The following is a 23,984-nucleotide window of genomic DNA, read 5'->3' on the forward strand; positions in this document are numbered from 1 at the left end:
AAGCAAGAATAAAGAAGTGATCAGATGCTGCCCAAAGCTCCAGTAATAGGTTGGGAGCAGGGAACTGACTGTGGGATTTAGAGGGTGCTCCTCAGTGCCCTGAGTGACTATGTGGAATAGCTTGATTGGAATAGGTGCAGGTAAGGTGAAGAATCCAGACAAGGGGTCTAGACAGCTGTTTTTGAAGTTTTTTTTTTTTTTTTTGCTACCAAGCAACAAAGAAATTAGACAGTAGCTGGAGGGGGATATAGGGTGAGGATTTTTTTGTTTTATAATGGATAATGCAATTTGCTGATGGAGATGATTCAGCAGCAAGATGAATCTGTGTGCCAGGTATTCTATAAAGTGCTTTCCAGATCTTACCTCACGTATTCTCCCTTGCCACCTGTGGAGGCAGGCGTACTGTGATTCCTGCTTGACTCAAGTTCAAGGTGACTTGCTCAGGCACAAAGCTAGATTGCCAGAGAGTTGTGGAGCCAGAACTTGATCTTAGGTCTATGGTCTAATCCTCCACTAAAAGATAAGGGAATTTTCTCTAAAATAGGTCTGGTGTGGTGGCACATGCCTGTAATTGTGAGGCAGAGGTCACAGTGAGCCAGGATTGTGCCACTGTACTCCAGCCTGGGTGAAAGAGCAAGACTCCATCTCAAAAAAAAAAAAAAAGAGAACGAATGATGGCTACGTATTAGCTAGGAATAGTATTTTAGAATGAACAACTCTTAATGTCACAAATCTAATTCGGGTTTATTTTTGAAAATACAAGAAGGCAACATTCACAGCACCATTAACAGGGAGTTTAACATAAGATTAGCAAAGGGGCTTGGTATGAATTTTAAAGGCCAAGAAAAATTATACATTAAGAGGCAGAGTCTCACTCTTTCACCGAGGCTAGAGTGCAGTGGTGTGATTTTTGGCTCACTGCAGCCTCCGTCTCCTGGGTTCAAGTGTTTCTTGCACTTCAGTCACCCAAATAGCTGGGATTACAGGTGCCTGACACCACACCCAGCTAATTTTCAGTAGAGACGGGGTTTCACCATGTTGGCCAGGGTGGTCTTGAACTCCTGGCCTCAAGTGATCCACCTGCCTCAGTCTCCCAAGGTATGGTTACAGGCATCAGCCATCGTGCCTGGCTTGACTATAAATTTTTTTTTTTTTTTTTTTTTTTTTGAGATGAAGTCTCGCTCTGTTACCCAGGCTGGAGTGCAGTGGTGTGATCTTGGCTCACTGTAACCTCTGCCTCCCTGATTCAAGCAATTCTCCTGCCTCAGCCTCCTGAGAAGCTAGGACTATAGATGTGTGCCACCATACCTTGCTAATTTTTTGTATTTTTAGTAGAGACAGGGTTTCAGCATATTGACCAGGATGGGCTTGATCTCCTGGTCTTGTGATCCACCCACCTCAGCCTCCCAAAGTGCTGGGATTACAGGCGTGAGCCACTGCGCCCGGACAACTATAATAAATTTAAAAGCTATAAAGCTTAATTAGAAGCCAGGCATTCAGGAGAGGCATTCTCAGAACCCACTGTCCCATACACCTTGACTTCCACCCAGGTCTGTGCTGCACTTTTTCTTTACATTTTCTTTCTTTTTTATTGACTGACTCACTCTAAGCTTCTCAAGTCAGAGCTGTGACTCATTCAATCCCGCCTCCCCAGAATCTGGTATATTGTCTGACATATAATGGTACTCAATATCAATAAATGTTTTCTGGTTGAAGAAATGGCAGTATCGGGCCGGTTGAGGTGGCTTACGCCTGTAATCCCAGCACTCTGGGAGGCTTAGGCAGGCGGATCACAAGGTCAGGAGATCGAGACCAGCCTGGCCAACATGATAAGCCCCATCTCTACTAAAAATACAAAAAGTAGCCAGGTGTGGTGGCAGGTCCTGTAATCCCAGCTACTCAGAAGGCTGAGGCAGGAGAATCATCTGAACCTGGGAGGTGGAGGTTGCAGTGAGCCACCACTGCACTCCAGCCTGGCAACAGAGTGAGATTCCATCTCAAAAAGAAAAAAAAAAAAAAAAAAAAAAGAAATGGCAGTCTCCTCCCTTTCCTATTAGACACTGATACCATATAACTGACATACCTAAGGTGTTTTTATTTTGAGATAAGTAAAATTTGATAACTATTTTTATTTATTTTTTGAGAGAGTCTTGCTCTGTCACCAGACTGGAGTGCAGTGGTGCGATCTTGGCTCACTGCAACCTCCACCTCCCGGATTCAAGCAATTCTCCTGCCTTAGCCTCCCGAGTAGCTGGGAGTACAGGCGGGTGCCCCCATGCCCAGCTGATTTTTATATTTTTAGTCGAGACGGGGTTTCTCCATGTTGGTCAGGCAGGTCTCAAACGCCTGACCTCAAGTGATCCACCTGCCTCAGCCTCCCAAAGTGCTGGGATTACAGGTATGAGCCACTGCTCCCAGCCTAGTTTTATTTGTAATAAATGGGAATTTTAGGGAAACTTACACCTTTTTTTTTTAAATGAGGGAAAACTGGCTTCCCACCCAAACCACGCAAGTGAAAGAATTCATGAACTTTGTTTCATAAAATGTGCATGAAAGCAAGTTACTAGTATTTCAAACCATTTAAAAACTGCATACAAAGTTAATACATCAATATTTTCTACAAAACAAGAGACCATTTAATTTCAAATAGCCTAACCACACTCTAGTTATAGAACTTCAGGGTCTACTCCAGGGACAGAAGTACAAATATTGTTGGAATTCAGAGATCCTGCAGACATATGGATGTATCAGTGACAAGTGAGAAGCTCATCCTATCCTAAATAGAGTTTAAGTTCAAAATCATGATACATTAAACAAAACATTTTAGTGAGTATATTAAAAAATTAAACCCACATATGCCAAAGAACAGAAGTACAGCAGATGAGAAAACCCAAGAATACTTGAACATATGTTTTGATCCTCTGGCACTTCAATCAATTGAATCAACATAAATTTTAAGATTCTCAATATTTCTTTGTGAATCTGACACCAAAAAAGCAGCTGGAGAAACAGCATTAAGTATACGGAGGACGTAAAAATGAACTCTTACAGGCCAGGCTCGATGGCTCATACCTGCAATCTCAGCACTTTGGGAGGCCGAGGTGGCAGATCACCCGAGGTCAGGAGTTTGAGATCAGCCTGGCCAACATGGAGAAACCCCGTCTCCACTAAAAATACAAAAATTAGCCGGTTGTGGTGGCACACATCTGTAATCCCAGCTACCCAGCTACTCGGGAGGCAGAGACACAAGACTCACTTGAACCTGGGAGGTGGAGGTTTCAGTGAGCGGAGATCATGCCACTGTACTTCAGCCTGGGCAACAGAGACTCGGGGAGGTGGGGGGAAAGGCTCTTATACTCTTGCAAAACCAAGAGACCTACAGGCTCTATAATAGCTAGAAAAATTTATGCTAATGATAAGTATAATAAAATAGACTACTAAAAAGTAAACCATTGGGCCGGGCGCGGTGGCTCACGCCTGTAATCCCAGCACTTTGGGAGGCCGAGGCGGGTGGATCACGAGGTCAAGAGATCGAGACTATCCTGGTCAACATGGTGAAACCCCGTCTCTACTAAAAATACAAAAAATTAGCTGGGCACGGTGGCGTGTGCCTGTAATCCCAGCTACTCGGGAGGCTGAGGCAGGAGAATTGCCTGAACCCAGGAGGCGGAGGTTGTGGTGAGCCGAGATCGCGCCATTGCACTCCAGCCTGGGTAACAAGAGCAAAACTCTGTCTCAAAAAAAAAAAAAAAAAAAAAAAAAGGTAAACCATGAAAATGTTAAGAAAACTTCACCAAGGTGCTAAAATACCATAATAATCTGAGACTTTTTGAAGAAAATTTTTGTTCCTATAACTGCAGAATTATTCTTTCCAGAAGGCTTTTTCCTGGATCTGTGTCAGTATCAAAAGTCAGCCGGTTATTCTCTTACTAAATATAAACTGAAAAGTCAGCAGTTGCAGGATATTACAAACAAAATATGGCAACCAGGTTGAAAAAGCATGAATATTTGATAGAGCTTTATACCATCTCACAGTAAAACATTTAATGCAATAATCTGAAACACAGCAACATATTAAAATGTCTGTGGCCCAAAAAGGATTCTGAAGCCCTTTAAAACATCTTCTGGGAAAATCATGGCCACCAAGCAGCATCTACCACAGCATGTCAATCTTGGAAAACCCTGGCCTAGGTCTCGAATTAAAATGGTAGAACCTCAGAGGTTTCTCCTGAAAAGAAAGCTGCTAGTTAAAACTGGTTTGGTTGCCGAGTCAGGGAAGACAGGGAACTGAGCTAGAAACCTGATGCTGCTCCCACTTCAGAAAATGAGGAGGTCTGGAAGGTGATGCACCGGGATTCAACACCCCTGAAAACTGGATATAAAGTCAAAAGGAGGTAACTTTTATTTCTGAGCAACCAGCCAAGTGTAGTCTGGCTGTCTAGTTAGCTTCCCAGGAGATCTTTGTCTTTCCTTCTCTAGAGCAATGGTTCTCCAAGTTAGTCCCCAGACTGCAGCCTGGACCTCATTTGGGAACTCACTGGAAATGTACATTCTCAGCCCTCACCCCAGAATTCCTGAATCTCAAACTCCAAGGGTGGGCCTGAGAATCTGACAAGCCCTCCAGGTGACTCTGAAGTACACTAGTTTGAGACCCATTGCTCTAGGGGAATTGTAGGGGAAGAATTAGTAGCAACCTGTCATTCTTTCTTTCTTTTTCATTTTTGAGATGGGAGTTTCTTTCTTGTTGCCCAGGCTGGAGTGCAATGGCACCATCTTGGCTCACTGCAACCATCTCCCAGGTTCAAGTGATTCTCCTGCCTCAGCCTCCTGAGTAGCTGGGATTACAGGCACCTAACACCATGCCTGGCTAATTTTTGTATTTTTAGTAGAGATGGGGATTTCACCATGTTGGCCAGGCTGGTCTTGAACTCCTGACCTCAGGTGATCCACCTGCCTTGGTCTCCCAAAGTGCTGGGATTACAAGCATGAGCCACCACGCCTGGCCTACAACCTGTCATTCTTTACAGTCCAACAACTTGACAACAGCTGGTGACAGAATGCAAGACCCTCTGTTCTTCTGCTGTTAGGGTCAGTGACCAAGGCCAAGCACCGGATTTTCTTTGACAAGAGGGAAAACAAAGAATAAGATGTGGGAAATGAGTCAGGACAACTGGGGAAGGGAGGATAGTTAATTCTATGATCAAGTACCTCTATAAATACCACCTAATAAGGGTAAGAGTTTTAGTTTTTTGAAAGGCTGTATAGCCAATTTTGCCTCTGCCCTATTAGATACATTGTTTCTCTACCAATGTCAAATGTATCCATTTGGATACATCAAAGAGATCCTGAATTAACTCACTGCAACATTGACAAATATTTATTGAGTACCTATTATTTCATCCACAACTGCTGGTGCTAGGGACCCAGCAGAGGATGAGACACAATCTTGCCCCAGTGAAAAGGCATAGAAAATATGCGATGAAACAAATAATAACACCTTAGATAAGGTTAAGTGCTTGAGAGAAAGACAATAAAACAAGCTGTGAAAATGACTAAAAAACTATTGAATGGAGTGCTCGGGGATGGCCTTCCTGGGTAGCTGTGACCTGAATTACAGCAGTTAGGCCCATGAACATCTGGGGACGCAGCCATATCAGAGGTGTGTGAAGTCAGGGCGGCAGGGCCTTGTGGGCCACGGAAAAAAGATGGATTATTCCATAATAATAGCAGTGGGAAGGGCTTTCTGAAGGGGAGTGCCAGTTTCTGTTTTATATCTGTGAAAGATCATTCTGTCTCCTATATAGAAAATGGAAAGGGCAAGACTGAAAGAAAGAGGCTTTTTCCATCTTCCAGGCAAGAGAAAGATGGTTCTGGTACGACTAGGATGACAAGAGTGGAGAAAGGAGGATTTGGCATTTATTCTGAGGTTGCACCTACTGGACTTGTGACAGGGTGGATGTGAAGATCAGGAAAGACTACTACTTGAGAGGCCATTGCTATCCACCCATGAATAAACTAATCAGCCGAGGCAGAAGTAATAACAGATATCCCAATGGCTGAAGATGCTTGAGATGCCTACCTCAGAGAATAGGCAATGAGGGCTAAAAGAACGATCATAAGGCCATCCTGAAGCATCATTGTCCCAATTTGGCATCCCGGCTTTGCACCTCAGGCTAGTCACTTCTCTCCTGGCCTGTTCCTCACCTTCACGATAGATACCTGCCTCAATGGGTTGCTGTGACAAGTGAGATCATGTAGTGTGAAGAACTAAGTTCTAGAACAGTGTCTAGAACTTACTAAACCCTAGGAGTGCAACTTGAAAAGAAGTCTGATGGCTTGCATGTAAATAAGGATGAGGAACTACTTTGTACATGATGTGATGGGGCTCCAAGCCCAAGAGGCGTGAGTTATTCAGTATAAAATATAAGCAAATGCTTCCTTAAAAACGGGCCTCACTTTCCTTGGATAGCATAACCCAGAAGAGGACAAACAGTGGCCAGAGATGCCATAAAAGGGTTCCTGACACTTCTTATTAAAGCCCTTTCTCTCTCCAAGATTAAACACTCCAAGACCTAGGAAGAACATATCCCTAAATCCATGCTTTTTCTATTTCCTTCCTAAGGTACTGGAGCAGGCTGGGGAGGGAACCAGAGTAAAAAATGCCTGGGCTTGAGGGCCAGGTGCGGTGGCTCACGCCTGTAATCTCAGCACGTTGGGAGGCTGAGGTGAGCAGATCACCTGAGGTCGGGAGTTTGAGACCAGCCTGACCTCTGTCTCTTTAGTAGAGATGGAGAAACCCCATCTCTACTAAAAATATAAAATTAGCTGGGCATGGTGGTGCATGCCTATAATCCCAGCTACTGGGGAGGCTAAGGCAGGAGAATTGCTTGAACCTGGGAGGCAGAGGTTGGGGTGGGCTGAGATTGAGCCATTGCACTCCACCCTGGGCAACAAGAGTGAAACTCCATCTCAAAAAAAAAAAAAAAAGCCTAGGCTGCAGTCGGAGCATCACCAGTCTTTCCTGGCTTTTGGCTCTTCCCTCAGTAATCCTGTGGGGTGGATACCGCCCGCTGGCTGGTGACTGGGCTGTGGAAAGTTAAATGAGACAACATCACAGGTAAGTCAAAGTCTGTGGGGCAGTGTAAAGCACTATCCACAATATAAAAGTAATAGTATTCAAATATTTACTTCGTCAAATGTGCTGCTCTAAACTTCACTGTGGCGCTTCAAAATTAAGCAGAGGATTCCTGATTTCGTATTTTGTGTTCAACTTTTATCAAATTCCTACAGAGCTAAAATTTGGGGGGAGGTGGGCAGAGGATTCCTGACTTCATATTTTGTATTCAACTTTTATCAAATTACTATGAAGCTACAATTTGGGGGGAGGTGGGAGGGACAGAAATATGAAAAGAGAATACGGTGAGGGAAATAGAGTGGTCTTAAGTGAATGTGGAGGGGGAAATTATGATCATCAAAATTAACCTTGGTAATCCCTTAAGAAAAGAATAATCTGCACTACTCCAACAAAGCCAGTTTCCTCTCTATCACTGGGGCAGGCTGCTATTTCTTTGGCTGAGCACAATGTAAAGCTTGAGAGTAGAGCCCATGTTGTACAAAAGGCACTTAATTCCAACTGGCATAATGTGCTCACACAGTGAGACACACGGGAACCGAGACCAATGAAAGTACTCCGAGTTTTCATTCATTTCCAGCTCTCGCTGGAGAAGACCCCGGAATAGAAGGGAAGACTAATCTCCACTGCCCACGTGGTTAAGTTTTTATAAGCTGAATGTGTATATGAGGTCACTTCAGTGTATGCAAATTTAAAATCAAGCCCCATCAGGGCTTACCCCTCTGGCACTTACTTTTTGATTAAAAGTTAGGCAAGTCCCTGGGCTGCTGAGCGAGAAGAAGGGCCTGGCAACCAAGGGCCACTATTTAATGTGCTGTGATCCTGGCCACGGCAGGAGGAAGTCACCTGTCACAACATGGGCATTCTGAGGATCTGTGGTGGGCTTTTCACAGTTCCATCCTCTAAGACATATGTAGATATCACACACTGCAGAACCAAAGGAAGTGGGAAGGTGGTGTAGCCAAAAGCTGAAAGCAGTGACCATAAAAAACTAAGTTCAGCCCGTACAGGAACTCAAAGGCTTCACAGCTGTTTCCTGGCAACCAGAGGCACAGATTAATCAAGAGCCTCACTCTAAACCTGCCTAAGGAAGGCCTCAGGGCCCCTGACCACACCTGGAAGACTTCTCAGGGCTAGAAATCGAAGAGGCCTGTAACTCATTTTAGTTCAACCCAAGTAAGATCTGCTTCACTCGGCACCCGGCACTCTTTTCACTGCCTAGAGAAAGGTCAGACCTTGTCATACCCCTCTTTTAAAGACTCTTATTCTTTCATTCAACAAATATTTACTGAGTGCTTACTTCATACCAGACACTTGTTTGATGGCTTCCCCTCACACCAAGTAAAATCCAAAGCCAAGTCTCTCCAACTCATCTCCTTAACAAGCCTTGCTTGCACACTAAGGCCTTTTATTCTGTTTTTTCAACATGCCAAGCTCAGTCCCACCAAAGTGCCTTTGCACTCACAGTCCGCCCTCTCTCCTGCCTATGACACTGTAGGGTTGGCTCTTTCCATTATTTGCCTCAGTTGAAATACCACTTTCTCAGGGAAGCCTTCCCTCACCACCTCTCCAGACACTTTTTATCATCTCACACAATTTCCTCTGTAGCACTTACTGCTATCTGAAATTGTCCTATTATTTACTCTTTAACGGCCTTCTCCCTGACTTGAATGGAATCTCCTGAAGGACAGAGACTATGTCCATTCTGTTTGCTATCCATGATGGGACACACTAGGCCTTCAGTAAATATCTATTGAATAAATGGACAAAAGAATTTTGGGAAGTCCATTTTAGGGCACCTCAAAGCCTGTTCTACATTATCTAAACCATCCCAAGTGCTCTTGTATTCCACTAGACAGCAGCTGACATTTTATCTGATCACCATAGCCATTTATGAAGCACTCACTCTTCAACTGTCAGGGTCTCGAGAAGTTAGAATTGAGCAGCTATTCACCCAGGTTGTAGGTAGCCAACCAAGTGACTGCAAACAGGGCTGAGCTGCAACAGCACCTTATTGCTGGTTACCACCAGCACACCAGGCCTCTTGATTCATTACCACTGGGCAGGAGTGTTATTCTGGTGAGAAGTTTCCCCAGCAGTCTGGCCTGACTCAGAATCTCTCTTCTGGGAGTGCCTGGGGCAGTGTCACGGTAAATGAACTGACTCAGCACTGTTCCAGCTGAAACCAAAATCGAGTTAAAGGATTCATGTGGTCTCCCCCGTGCTGCAGGAAGACCCCACTGTTTTAAATACAAAAGGCAGCTTCTGGTGGGTCACTTCGTTAGATCCCCTACATCCAATTTCTTTTATTCTCACCCCAACCATCCAACAAGTAAGGCTCCTTGAGACCACAGAGGAGCAACATTTGTAAAGAATTCCCCTCACCCTATTTCCCTTGGATCGCCAATTCCTTCCCAACACTGTGAGAAGCTGCTGCCGTGGCCTTAAGATGCCCCAATGATTGCTGTACCCAGGCTCTCCATACACTGTTTATCATCTCACGCAATTTCCTCCAGAGCACTTACTGCTATCTGAAATTGTCTTATTATTTACTTCTTAACAGCCTTCTCCCTGTCTTGAATGGAAGCTCCTGAAGGACAGAGACTGTGTCCATTGTGTTTGCTATCCACGATGGGACATAATAGGCCCTCAGTAAATATCTGTTGAATAAACAGACAAAAGTATTTTGCGAAGTCCATTTTCGGGCACTGCAAAGCCTGTTCTATGTTATCTAAACCACCCCAAGTGCTCTTGTATTCCACTAGACAGCAGTGTCCAACTGCAGGCTGGTGTCCTTGCAGGCCCATAGTGGGGAACACTGTGGCCCTGTTTGCTTCCTCCATCAGAGGTAACCCATCTTCACCCCATTTGAGAGAACCTCCTTGGCCAACTTCACTGCCAGGCACCTGAGGTTGCAGCCTCACCCAAGAGTTCCGATATCATCTGTTCATTTCCCTACTCCCATCAGCCAAGTATCTGTCCCAATTATCAAAGGAGTGGGTGAGAGTGAGCGTCTCCACAGAAAAGACACTTCTAGGGTATGCTTCCCTCACTCAATTCAAGAAGAGGAGACTTTTCTCCTTTACAAGAAACATCTCTGGAACCCGACCTCTTTCCACTCACTCATTTCAGGGGCTTCATTCAGTTGAATCCCCACTCCCAAAGAGATACCCTCGGGGTTCTCAATTCACCTGTTCTTCCTCATCCAGTATCAGAGTCTTCCACCAAATGCCCCACTTGGACCTTGCCCCCGAAACCTCACTTGGAGCAATCCATTTGTCTCCTCGAACAGGGAGGGGACTGGTAATGATGGGGTCATTTCACCATCACTCCAATCAGGTCCCTTTGGCATCTGAATCCTTTTCTCCCCTCTCACTTATCCTGCGGAGATCTCCTTAATTCTCCCCAAATGCAGCCGCTCCAAGGCTCCTTTCTAGTCAACATAGGTATTTCCTCAACTAACCCCATCAAAACTAACGCCGGAGCCGTCCCCTCAACCAATAGGGCATCCTCTCAAGTCACCCCCTCAGGATCCCGTTTCCTCCTCCCATCCAGCTTGAGGGGCTTCTCTGATGTCCCCTCCAGGCAGACATCCCAAGGCCCCGCTCAGCCGCACCCCTGGCACCCAGTATGGGACTTCCATCCGCTGTGGGGCGCCTCCCCCTCTAGGGGACCCCTCTATCGCCTCTAAAGAATCGCCAGCCCCGGTATCCTCAGAAGTGCCTCGGAGCTCGCTCCTCACCCACTCCGGCTCCCCCCGGCAGCGCAGCAGGGCCCTCACGCCTCCCGGGGGAGCCTCAGGGCCTCGCCGCGCCGCCCACAGGCCCCTCAGGCGCCCGCCCGTGCTTCCGGCCACCGCCTGCTCCTCCCCCGGTCAGGCCGCGCCGGTGGCTGCCGCGGAGCCCAGCGGACAGAGGCGGCGCGGGGATCCTGGCCCCGCTGCAAGAGCCTTTGAGAGTCCCCGGGCCCCGGTCCAAGCCCGTGCCCCCTCGGCCGGCCAAGCCCGGCGCCCCCGCTCACCCGAGCCCGTGGTGGCTGCCATCTTGCGTCGCTGTCGCTTGAAGGCCGGCCCCTTCTTCACCCCCCACCCGTCCCCTGGTCCTGATGCGCAGGCGCGCAGGCACGCACAGACGCCGCCGCTGACGCCCGCTCCCGGGACCTGCGCGACCCGTGGCCAGGGAGGCTCTTTTCCTTCCCTTTTAGAGAAGGGAAATATCTGCGTGCTCGAGGGCTCAGCAACCTGCAAGCTCCCCCAGATCGGCTGCGAGGGAGGTATTGACGTTCTTAGCGAGAAGGGCAGGGGTGACGAGGCTTGGAAAGGCGCGATTGTGAAAGAAAAAGAAAAGATAGCTTCAAAACAAAAGCGCTGAATTCGCTTGGGTTTTTTTCCTATTTAGTTCCTATCTAGATCCTCATTACATCTCCACAAGTTCAGGATTAATGTGAAAAATGAAGCCGAGAAAGATTAAGCGATTTATCCAAATCCAGCTGTTAAGTGGTAGAGACAGACCGAATTTGAACCTCCAGGTTCGGATTTGAATTTGAATCACCACCCTCGGGTCAGATGATCTTGCTTCTAAGATTGATGCTCCCTGGCCAGAGAAGGCTTGGAGTGGTGCAGCTAAATGATTTAGGGGCATTAAGATGGCAGGGAAAGCATTTGCTAACCAGCTACACACACAATCCATTCATTCATTCAGCCAACCAAACACAAATATTAAACGCTATGTACCAGACACTGTGCTAGGCGCTGGGGATGGACAGACATCTCTGAAGAACCAAATCTCTGCTTTCAGGGGCTTACATTCTAGTCGTAGACAGATAGCAAGTAAACAAACAGGAAAGCATAAGTCTGATAGAGAATAAACCAAGAAAAGAGCAGCAGAAGATGGTCAGGAAGGGCCTCCTAAGGTGCTCATATTTCAACAGAGACCCTAACAATGAGTTGGTAGAGGGAAGAGCTTGTGCAAAGGCCCTCAGGAAATGTATTTGCAAATAAATGATAAACCCAAGAACTTACTCCTCCTTTATTATAAGTTGTCTGAGAAGCCCTTATATGGATATAGACACAGGCTGAGTGAAGTGAAGGGACAGGCTTAAGGTCACAGAGCAAAATACTGGCAGAAGGACCAGGACTCTCACTATAGAGGGACAAGGAAGCTGGAAGCCCTCACCCAGCTCACCCAGTTCATCACCTTTTTCTGACAACAGTGCCTACTCTCCATCTCTCCACTCCATTCACTTCTCCACTCAGGGCAAGCCGGAAGAACCCAGCAGCCTCTATTCTCTCCTCCATGGTCCATTCTCCATATGGCAGCCAACATCTGCTCAAAACACCCTCCAGCTAAAGCCTTCAATGGCTCCCCATTCCCTCTGGATAAACTACAAACTCTGAGAGTTGAGCGACCATAGAATTATCACCTAATGAGGAGACTCATCAGATTAAAAGGGGACCTATTATAATCTCACCAGGAGAAGTGGAAACCAGAGCTCTCCAGGGCAAACTAGGATGCCTGGACGCATGTGCACAGGGCTCTGCACCCAGGGCTGGGACTAGGATGGGGCCATCAGATTTAAGGAGGCTTTCACTCAGCTCCTGACTCTGCACTTACACAACCCTGCAGGTGAGGGCTTCCTTAAAATCTGCACCATAGGGCTGGGCATGGTGGCTCAGGCCTGTAATCCCAGCACTTTGGGAAGTGGAGGCGAGTGGATCACCTGAGGTCAGGAGTTCGGGAGTGCAAGGCCCCTGAACACATGCCCTCTCCCACTTCAGGGGCTTTGCCTGTGTTGTTCCCACTCTTCAGTTCTCAGATCCAAGACCACCCCCTCAGGGAAGCCTTCCTTGATTCCTCCAACCACATCAAATTCAGCTATAGTTAGCTCTTAAAGTGCCAGGTGTTCCTCGTTGCCAGCACTGGCTATAAGTGAAGCAACTTGACATTTTGGGTATCACGTGATACAAGTTTGCTTTGTGGAGCACAGAAAATACTTGCCCTGGACTTGAGGTCACTGTAAAGCATCGGTAGCAAGTGGAAGCATTTGGTTTCCTAAGGTGGACTCACCTTTGCCGTGAAATTTTCTGGGTTCAAGCCTTCCTTCATCACTCATTTTGCTTTGTGACTTCAGGTAGACGCTTGAACCTCTCCTGGCATCAGTTTCCCCTTCTATGAGGATAGTAGTATCAGCCTCATGGGATTTCTGTGGAGATAAAATGCTTTCCTAAAACTCCTCGGCACAGGGAGGAGGAAGGGACACAAGAGGAGCTGATATCAAGCTGTTACATCCAGCTTTTAATCCTCACAACTTGATGCAGCAACTCCTAGGAATATCCCCATTTTAGAGATGAGAAAACGTAGACAAAAGCTAACAGGTGGAGGATGAAGATTAAAACACAAGCCTTTTATCCATGATGCCCGTAAATGTTTACTCGCACGAATTCTTTGGCTCTTGTGGAAACTTCTTGCAAGTAAAATTGACAATAAGAATTCCAGTGCAGAGCGCATCGCAGGAAGAGGTTAAGCGGAACAGTCCGAGGCATTCTGGTTATTGTAGTCTAGCGGTGGCGCGATGCCTGCTGGGAGCTGTAGTATATCCCGCGCACACGCTCCCTCGGAGAAGTTCCGCCCAGTCCCTGGACGTCACAGCCGGTCCCCAGAGCGGGAGTTCTCCTGGCGCCTGCGCCTGATATGTGCTCTGCGCTTGAGCTGATAAACTCAGCTGATCGGGATAAGAGTCCTGTTTTATCGGATTTTGGGGAAGATTAAAATGGTTAATAGAACGAGAGAATTTAGAAGAGGGCTTGACACTAATGTTATATAAGCATTAGCTGCTATTACTACTTAATCCTCAGTGACCCTTGCAAAGTAGCTGTTACTATTTCCATTTGTGAGATGAGGAAACTGAGGCACAGAGGAGCTAGATGGCTTTTCCAAGGTCACACAACAAGGAAGGAGTAAAATCAGTTTTGGAATCCAGTTCTTTTTACCCTGTGTCACCTGCTGGCTCCCCTGTGATGAGGGAAGCGGAGCTTAGGAAGTTTTAAGCAAAATATGGGCAGGTTTATGTATTTACCAAGTGCATCCTGGTTGTCACGAAGAGACAGGGCGAGGACACCCAACGGAACAGCAGCAATATTGGTGGCAGGGAACCCAGAGAGGTGTGTTGGGTACTCTTTACTGCCAGTCCAGTCACCATGTCCCCACATTGCAGGGTGGGTGTTTGGAAACTTTCCCTCTCCTGGCTCAAGCCTGTAATCCCAGCGCTTTGGGAGGCCGAGGCAGGCAGATCACCTCAGGTCGGGAGTTCGAGACCAGCCTGGCCAACATGGAGAAACCCTGTCTCTACTAAAAATACAAGAATTAGCCAAGCGTGGTGGCAGGCACCTGTAAATCCAGCTACTCGGGAGGCTGAGGCACGAGACTCGCTTGAACCAGGAAGGCAGAGGTAGTAGTGAGTCGAGATCGCACCACTGCACTGCAGCCTGGGTGACCAAGCGAGATTTCGTCTCAAAACAAAACAAGCTGAAGAAAAAGCCTATTTTTTGATCCCCGCCTGAGGTTGTGATGGTTGGGGCTGCCTGGGTAGTGTGGTTGAGTTGCTGAAGGGATCATGGGCTGCCCACCTGCAGACTTCTGAAGACGTGAGATAATGTGCCTGTTGCTTAAGCTGTTCTTTTTGTTTTTGAGATGGAGTTTCGCTCTTACTACCCAGGCTGGAGTGCAATGGCGCGATCTCGGCTCACCGCAACCTCCGCCTCCTGGGTTCAGGCAATTCTCCTGCCTCAGCCTCCCAAGTAGCTGGGATTACAGGCATGCGCCACCATGCCCAGCTAATTTTTTGTATTTTTAGTAGAGACAGCGTTTCACCATGTTGACCAGGATGGTCTCGATCTCTTGACCTCGTGATCCACCCGCTTCGGCCTCCCAAAGTGCTGGGATTACAGGCTTGAGCCACCAGGCCCGGCTTAAGCTGTTCTTAAAGGTAGGTTTTTGCTACCTACCGCAGAAAGCATACCTAATAGATACAGGAAGCTGATGCAGTGGTTCAGTTGAGAGACATATAGACCTGACTGTTCTGCAGTGTTCATTTATGAAATCTGTTCTCAAGTGGGAAAACAATAGGGCTGGTTTGGAATCTCTGGGATGTAAAAGGTATGAATATACTTTGAAAAAGTATATTCGAAAGGTGAAAAAAATTATATAATGTTATCCACAACCTTAATATTTCCTATTTATAGTTAAGGGAAAACCCCAACCTTGTGCTACAGTTTTTATCACACAAGCTACAGAAAATAAAGCTGACAAACTGTTGACAGGAAGGGCTGCGGACTTGCAGAGGACAGAGAGGAAAATCCATGGGAAGGGATGTGTGGTTAACAGGGTGTGTGATGAGGCCGGGCGCAGTAACTCACACCTGTAATCCTAGCACTTTGGAGGCCAAGGCGGGCGGATCACCTGAGGTTGGGAGTTCAAGACCAGCCTGGCCAATATGGTTAAACCCTGTCTCAACTAAAAATACAAAAATTAGCTGGTCGTGGTGGCACGTGCCTGTACTCCCAGCTACTTGGGAGGCTATGGCAGGAGAATCACTTGAACCCGGGAAGCAGAAGTTGCAGTGAGCCAAGATCGCACCACTGCACTGCAGCCTGGGTGACAGAGCAAGACTCTGTCTCAAAAAAAAAAAAAAAGAAAAGAAAAGAACTCGAAAGATAGTCATAGCAAATATTTATTGAGTATTTGCTGTATTCTAGGAACATGGTATTCTGCATATACTAATGTATTTAATCTTCACACCTATGAGGTAGGTACCATTATTATCCCCATTTTACAGATGAGGAAACTGAGACACAGAATGGTTAGGTAACTTGCCCAAAGTCACAAGTTTGTAAGTGGCAGAACTGGGATTTGAACCCTACACTGTTAACTACTACTACCCCACCTTCCAAGAAAAAAGGACAAGGGCATGAACAGATGAAGAAATGCAAATGCCTTTTAAACTCACTCAACATATTGTATTTCAGTGATTCTAAGATACACATTTTTACGTTTAAACATCTCTGAAATCAGGATGCATCTTAGAATCAGTGACATCTCAGATTCAGTGAAATACAGTAAGAGAAATGCAAATTAAAACCACCTATCAGATTGGCAAAGAACAAAACATTTGATCACATGCTGTGTTGGCAAGGGTGTGAGGAAACAGGGACTCTGAAAACTGTGAACTTAAATGGGCATGGCTTCTGTGGAAGACAATTTGGTATGCACTATCAAAATGTAAAACACACTCAGCCAGGTGTGCTGCTGTAAACCTGTAATCCCAGCACTTTGGGAGGGTGAGGCAGGAGGACTACTTGAGCACAGGAGTTTGAGACCAGCCTGGGCAACAAAGCAAGACCCTCACCTCTACAAATAATAATAATGAAATTAGCTGAGCATGGTGGCATGCACCTGTAGTCCCAAATACCTGGGATGGGGGGCTGAGGGAGGATGATAGCTTAATCCAGGAGGCAGAGGCTGCAGTGAGCTGGGATTGAACCATTGCACTCTAGCCCAGGCAACAGAGCAAGACCTTGTCTCAAAAAAAAAAAAAAAAAAAAAGAAAGGTCCATTCCATCCTGAAGTTGGAACACTAAGCGGCTGTAAAAAATAATAAGAATGGGCTGGGCAAGGTGGCTTACACCTGTAATCCAAGCACTTTGGAGGCCAAGACAGGTGGATCACCTGAGGTTGGGAGTTCAAGACCAGCCTGACCAACATGGTGAAACCCCATCTTTAAAAAAAAAAAATACAATGAAAGAAAAATAATAAGAATGATTTTGTGAACATTGATGATAACACTGTCTCCAAAATATATTAAGTGAATAAAGGCCAGGTGCAGAACTGTATGCATAATATCCTACACATTGTGTGAAAGGGAATGGGGCAGACAGATCCCTCTTTGCCTATGTAAGGGACTGCAAATATCTTGTCAAAATGATGGCCTCTAAGGAGGGGAACTAAGTACTTGAGGGAACATGAATGGGAGCGGTTTACTCTTCATTCTAGACCAGGGAGGGGTTGGTAACTTTTCTCTGGAAAGGGCCGGATAGTAAATATTTTAGGCTGTGTGGACCATTTGGTCTCTGATGCAACTATGAACTCTGCTGTTCATAGTTCACTGCAGCAACAGCCTTGGACAATATGTAAATGAGGAACAGGGCTGTGTGCCCTGATTCAGCTTTACAAACTAGAATTTGAATTTCCTGTGTTAGGAAATGTTGTTCCCCCTCCTCCAGCCATTTAAAAACTGCTCATGGCTGCCATGGTGGCTCATACCTGTAATCCCAGTGCTTTCGGAGGCTGAGGTGGGAGGATCACTTGAGGCCAAGAGTTTGAGACAACCCTGGGCAACAGAGCAGGACCTCTTCTCTACAAAAAAAATTAGCTGGGTGTGGTGGTGTGCATCTGTAGTCTTAGCTACTGGGTAGGCTGAGGTGGGAGGATCACTTGAGCCCAGGAGTTTGAGGTTACAGTGAGCTGTGATTGTGCCACTGCATTCCAGCCTGGGCAACACGGCAAGGCCCTGTCTCTAAAAAAATAACCCACAAAAGCTTCTGAGCTATAGAAAAGCAGGTGGGCTGGATTTGGCCCACTGGCCAGGGTCAGCTAATCCCTGCTCTAAGCCCCTTTTATATTATTTGATATGAGCCACTGTACCTGACAAGATTCTTAATTCTTTACCTATGCAAGAAGTCCAAGGTGGGCAGATTGCTTGAACTCAGGAGTTTGAGACCAGCCTGGGCAACATGGTGAAACCCTGTCTCTACAGAAAATACAAAATGAAATTAGCTGGGGGTGGTGGCGCATGTCTGTCATCCCAGCTGCTCCCAGCAGCTGAAGTGGGAGGATTGCTTGAACCTGGGAGGTTGAGGCAGCAGTGAGTGCGGATCATGACTCTACTCCAGCCTGGGTGACAGAGTGAGACCCTGTCTCAAGGGAAAAAAAAGGGAGGGGTGATGGAGTTGAAGTCAGGGGCAAGTGTCCTGAGGTGTGTCCTCAGGTCTCCTCTAAAGAACAGTGAGCACGGCAGGGCATGCAAGTTCACTACAGCTCCCCTGGTGGAGCTGGAAACCCATCTGTTTGCCCTGCATGCCACCTACCCTGTGCCACCACCAGATAGCAGCACATGCCCACCTAAAACCAACCCATCCTGCACCAGCTGGGAGGGAGGCTGCAGGCAGTTGGCCCATGCAACCGTTTTGTTTTGCCCACAGTACGTTTTAAACATGGAGCCAGCATTTTTAAAGTTTAGATTTCCACCTCCTCCTTAAGCAGATGCTGTGAGTAGCAGCTGCCCTTTAGGGCCTTATGTCTTCGGGTCATCCCAGTCCCCAGCATCAGCTGCCCTTTCTCAGGCATGCTGCAGTGGCCTCATAGTGGCCACATTCCCCACCTGCCCCCTTCTCACCTCCCTCTCCACAATGGGAGCGTTAAAGCACATGGGCTTTGGGTCAGACCTTGGCTCAAATCCTAATTCTGCCACCTGCCAGCTGTGTGACCTTGGGCATGTTACAGGACCTCTGTGCCTCAGTTTCCCCATCTGCAGATGGTGCAAAGAGTACTCACTTCTCAGAGCTGCAGGGACTGCTTGACAGGACCCATGTGAGAGATCTCTGCACAGCCTGACACAAGGTTAAATGCTCAGTAATATTAAGTAGGATTTTTCCCTGTCTGGCCCTCATAGGCACTTATTTGCAAGTCCCTGATCTCACAAGCGGTCCCAACACTCTCAGACTCAATGCACACCTTCTTCTGGTTTTGAGATGGATTTTTTTCCCCAGCCCCCAGGATTCAGAAGTTAAATGGTCTGAGTCTGAAGCCTGCTCTACTCTTACTACCTGTGGGACCTTGTGGGGAGTCACTTAACCTCTCTGGATTCAGGCTAAGGGTTTTTGTTGGCTCCAGGGGAACTGTCACAGATTGGAAGGGCCTGGAAACCAACACCACAGTTGCGAGCCTTGGCCTCTGAAGAACTTAGCTGCCTGTCCCATCCGCTATAGACTTCTTTTTGTGGTAATGCCTTAATTTTGATCTAGGAACCTCCTCCCTCTTTCCTGTGGCTTAGGAAGAGGTCACCACAATCCTGCAAATCCAGGTGGACATTTTTCAGCCCCGGGCAACCAGAGCATTTCACCGCATTGGCCAATGTGATTGGCCTAGTCCAGACCAATGAGAGCCTGCCCTGGAACTTCCACTGCAGCTACTGGAAATGCACTTTCCACTGAGATTGCTGAGCTAGTCCAGTAAGTCTCAACTCAGAAAAACAGAGCTTAGAGAGACCACGTTTTGATGAATCATGTGAGCTCCTGGGTCCTGCCAAACCTTAAGTCAGAACACCTGTGGACTTTAGCGTTTTATAAGCTGATATAATTATTTTAGCTGTTAACTTCTGCTTTAGTTTTCTGTCGTTTATGAGTTGTTGAATTCTAATACCCTTGCTTGAATGGTCCCCTCAGGCATAGTCACAAATCAAAAGTCTAGTGGTAGGCAAAGGAAAATGGCATTATGGGTCATATTTAAAAAAAATGTCATAGCTGGGAGTGGTGGCTCACGCCTGTAATCCCAGCAGTTTGGGACGCTGAGGTGGGTGGATCACCTGAGGTCAGGAGTTCGAGACTAGGCCGGCCAACATGCTGAAACCCTATCTCTACTAAAAATACAAAAAATTAGCCATGCATGATGGTGAGCACCTGTAATCCCAGCTACTTGGAAGGCTGAGGCAGGAAATTGGCTTGAACCTGGGAGGCCGAGGTTGCAGTGAGCTGAGATTGTGCCACTGCACTCCAGCCTGGGCAACAAGAGTGAAACTCCATCCCAAAAAAATGTCATCTGTGATTGCTTTGGAATCCTTTAGGCATTTCCCTGTCCCTAACAGGCTTTCTTTTTTTCTGGCTAATATTGTAGAAACTAGCCTAGACTAGATACTGACTACCTCCGTAGTGTTCATTACAGAATCACAGTACCTAGTTCATAGGAGATACCTTAATAATTACTTGCACAATGAATAAACAAATTACTAATTTGTCGACAATGTCCTGGTCAGGTGCAGTGGCTCATACCTATACCTATAATCTCAGCACTTCGGAAGGCCAAGGCAGCAGGATCACTTAAGGCTAGGAGTTCAAGACCAACCTGGACAACATACTTCATTTCTTTAAAAAAAAAAAAAAAAAAGCCAAGCCAGGTGTGGTGGTACATGCTAGTCCCAGCCACTTGGGAGGACCGTTTGTGTTCAGGAATTCAAGGTTGCAGTGAGTTATTATCACACATCTGCACTTTAGCCTGGGTGACAAAGCATAACCATGTCTCTAAAAAAATAGTAATAAATAAAAATAAATGAAATGACCAGCAGCTCCCCACTCACCTCAGCCTGTCAGTCTCTGTATAACAAGTCCATGTGTTCCCAACCTCGTCTTCCATTTTTCCTTAGCTCACTCTAGTCCAGCCACAGTAGCTGCCTCACCGTCTCTTAAAGTCCCAAGCTTGCTCTTGCCTCAGGGACTGTGCCCTTGCTGTCCCATCAAGAGGCCTCTTCCCTCACTTTTTTCCTGGCTGGCCTCATCTCCTCCTCCAGGTCTCAGTCCAGAGGCCCTCCATGACTGCTCTGCCAAAGCAGTGCCCACCCTGCTTTTCTGATGTGGTTCTGTCCTGTTTGATTTTCTTCACAAATCACCACCTGAATTTCCATATGCATTTATTTGTTTACTGTCTCTTTCCCCAGGACGTCAGCTCCACCAGGGCAGGCCGTTGTTGGTTCTCTGACTGCTGTACCTGTGTACAGGACAGAGCCTGGCACACACCGGGTACCAGTGAATATTTGCTGAAGGAAATCACAAATAGGGATCAGCCATCACTACTTTATCATGACCAACAAGAAAGACCACTGTCCCCACCCAACCCCCTCCAAAAGTCTTTGGAGCAGATGTCAACATTAATTCACTGTCTCCGGTGACAGCTCCTATCCTGAGGCCAGAGTTGGGGGGAGCTGGGAATAGGGTGAGAGTGGGGCCTCATGCCCCAGGCCCCTTGATACCCCCCACCCCACCCAGCCAGGAAACACCACGAGGCAGCCAAGGTTAAGTAGACTCTTGCTGCTTTGTTATAAATATATTATGTACATCCAAAACATGACATTAAAATATTACTCCGTGTTACAGAAAAGATATTAAGGCTTTCTATTATTTACATTAAACAAGCAAGCACCTTTAAAAAAAAAACAAAACAAAAAAGCCCTACTCTTCCTTCTTGGACATACTTTGGCCAGAGGGGATACTGTGTCCTCTTCCAAATGACCAGGACACTCCATTGGGGCTGTACCCTGTGAAGACATCCTGGTATTGGAAACACCAGCTCTGGCAGGGTGGGGGCAGTGGAGAAGTAGGGGTCTAGACTTGGGCAGGAGGTTCCAGCCTCTTCTGGCTGGCTGCCCTCAGACCCCTGCTGAGCTTCGCCATCCTTGGCAGACAGTCTGGGGCTGTCCACCTGCCCAGCCTTCTGGGGTCAGTATGCAGGGCCGTGGCAGAAAAATGCTCCGAGATGCTTAGGTGTGCCTGGGGACTCCCCAGACCACTGGGGCCAGACAAGGAGGGAAGGACAGAGGCAAATCAGTGGCCCCAATGCCAGCCACACTGAAGGGTTGCCCAGCGGGGCAGGGGCGGCAGGTGTGCAGGGAGTGGGTAAACCTCCTCTCTACCAGGGGAGGCTGGCAGGGTGGGGGCTCCCTTTTCTGCAGAGTCAGGCTTGCAGACAGAACAGCTCAGGTGGCTGAGGAGGGGTCAAGGAAAGAAAATGAAAAATCAGTGGCTCAAGTATACTGTCATGAGGGGTGGGCTGGGGGTACCCAGGCCCAGCCCAGGATTTGTCCTCTCCATCTGGAGGGGCTAGCTCGAAGAGGCTGGCATTTGGCAGATGGCTTCGATTTGGGGGCTAGGGAAGGTTGGCAGCCAGGTAGCAGGCTCGGAGAGGTTATTTGATCTTCTGGGCCCATTTCATGTCATCTGCCCGAGGCTTCTCGCCCGTCAGGCCCTGGATGAGGTCCTCCAGGCGTCGCCAGAAGCCTATCTTCTCCAGAGGGTAGTTGAGCCAGCCTGCAGTAGAAATGGCACCGGGAGGTTGAATGGGAGAGCAGTAGTCAAGGGGACACGAGGAGAGAGCTGGCCTTCACTGGGCTGGAGGGGCCTAATGAGGAGTGAGTCCGTACAGGACAGGACACAGGGACTGACCAAGGAACTGGAAGTGGGGGCCTCCAACCAATCAGCCTGGGGGCCACTCAGGTCTCCAATCCCCTTATTCATCTACTTTCTTACTATACACCATGCACTTACTTGTATTTGAGCACTTACTATGTACCAGGCACTAGAGTGGCCTTATCACTCAACTCAAATGCTACCTCTGCCAGGAAGCCTTCCCTGATCACTCACTTAAGCAGGACCCCAGGTTTCTCGAATTATCCTTAATTTATTTCTATATTTAATGCAGATGGGGGTCTTCTCATGGGGTCTTGTCTTATACAGGCTGGTCTTGATTTCCTGGGCTCAGTCCTCTCACCTTGGCTTCCTAAAATGCTGGGATTACAGGCGTCAGCCACTGTGACAGGCCACCGTCTTTCATTTCTTTATAGCCTTTATGATAACCTGTAATCATCTTCGTTAATTCTCTATTTTCCTGTTCTGAGTTTACCTCCCAATCCCCAACTAGAATATCAGCCCCAAAATGCAAAACACCATGTTCTTCCACTGCTGATCCTCAGTACCTAGATATAGCCAGGCACACAGGAGGTGCTCCATAAATACTGCTCACAGTCTGACAGCCTTCCAGCTCACCATGAGGTCGACACTAATATCAGTCCCATTTTCCACACGAGCACACTGAGGCTTAGAGAAGAGTTTCCCAGTTAGCAGGTGGCCAAACCAGGATTGGAACCCAGGCCTGCTTAAGTAGCTAACCTATCTCCTAAATAGCCTAAATTCTAACCCCTCCACCTTCGCTCCAAGGAGCACTAGTTGAGGACATGAAAAAGAATATTTTTTGTGGTTCTCAGTTCTGTTTCCAGAAAGACTTAAAGAAAAAACAAAGTAGCTGTAATTTATCAAGTACCTACTATAAGCCAAACACTGCATTTGCCACTCCCCCTGAGAAGGTGATATTTGAAGGAGGGGGCTTCAGCCATATTTTGTGGAGGAGAAAAGTGGTCTTCAGGGAGGTTCATGAGTTTCCTAAAGACATATATGGAGAAGCTGCGTTAGGCCTGAGGGGCCCGACCTGACAGCTCCTGACACACTCAACCTTGAACGAAGCCCAGCCGGCCCCAGAGAACGCTCAGTTCACCCTGCCTCTTCCGCACTGGCTGTTAACTGAGCCTGGCACGTGGGCCTCCTTTTCATCCCTCCGTTGCACCTGGCGCGCTCCTGCCTCTGGCCTGCGTGCTTCCTGCTTCCTTTGCTCTCATCTGTGACCATCTATCTCCAGGCCCTCCCGCGCTTCTCTCCTCCCTCTTCCATTGCTCTGCGCCCAACTCCCTCCACGCCAGTCACGAGCCTCTTTGCCATGCTGGAAACATCCCAAGCAGGCACAGGCCAGCCTCAGGGCCTTTGAACCTACTGTTCCTGCTGCCTGGAGTGCCGCTCCCACAGAGGTCTTCACAGCTTTCTTCCTCAGCTTCTTGGGTCTTTGTCCAAGTGTTACCTCATTGACCATCCCATTTAAAAGGCAAAATCCCCCACTTCCTTCTCCCACCCCGGCTTTATCTTCCTCCATAGCAGTTAGGAAGTTAGCACCATCAGCTACACTACATGTTTTATTCATTTGTTCCC

The 23,984-nt window shown here is 47.4% G+C and overlaps 2 protein-coding genes across 12 annotated transcripts in view; both read right to left on the reverse strand.

Moving 5' to 3' along the window:
* The window catches only part of UBE2V1 (ubiquitin conjugating enzyme E2 V1), a 42,156-nt gene extending 19,939 nt beyond the window's left edge, over positions 1 to 22,217 (reverse strand). For 2 of the 10 annotated variants that reach the window (XM_078370935.1, XM_078370933.1), the window contains exons 1-2: positions 20,537 to 22,217; positions 13,198 to 13,333 (exon numbers count right to left, since the gene is read on the reverse strand). In XM_078370935.1, coding sequence (XP_078227061.1) covers positions 13,198 to 13,236 — 39 coding nt within the window. In that variant the 5' untranslated portion in view covers positions 13,237 to 13,333; positions 20,537 to 22,217. 10 annotated transcript variants of the gene reach the window in all.
* PEDS1 (plasmanylethanolamine desaturase 1) overlaps positions 20,821 to 23,984 on the reverse strand; it is a 29,805-nt gene continuing 26,641 nt past the window's right edge. The window contains 1 exon segment of one of the 2 annotated variants that reach the window (NM_001205088.2): positions 20,821 to 22,259. In NM_001205088.2, the coding sequence (NP_001192017.2) occupies positions 22,138 to 22,259 (122 nt within the window). In that variant the 3' untranslated portion in view covers positions 20,821 to 22,137. 2 annotated transcript variants of the gene reach the window in all.

Source organism: Callithrix jacchus, chromosome 5 (genome assembly GCF_049354715.1).
Source record: "Callithrix jacchus isolate 240 chromosome 5, calJac240_pri, whole genome shotgun sequence".
Lineage (NCBI taxonomy): Eukaryota > Metazoa > Chordata > Mammalia > Primates > Cebidae > Callithrix > Callithrix jacchus.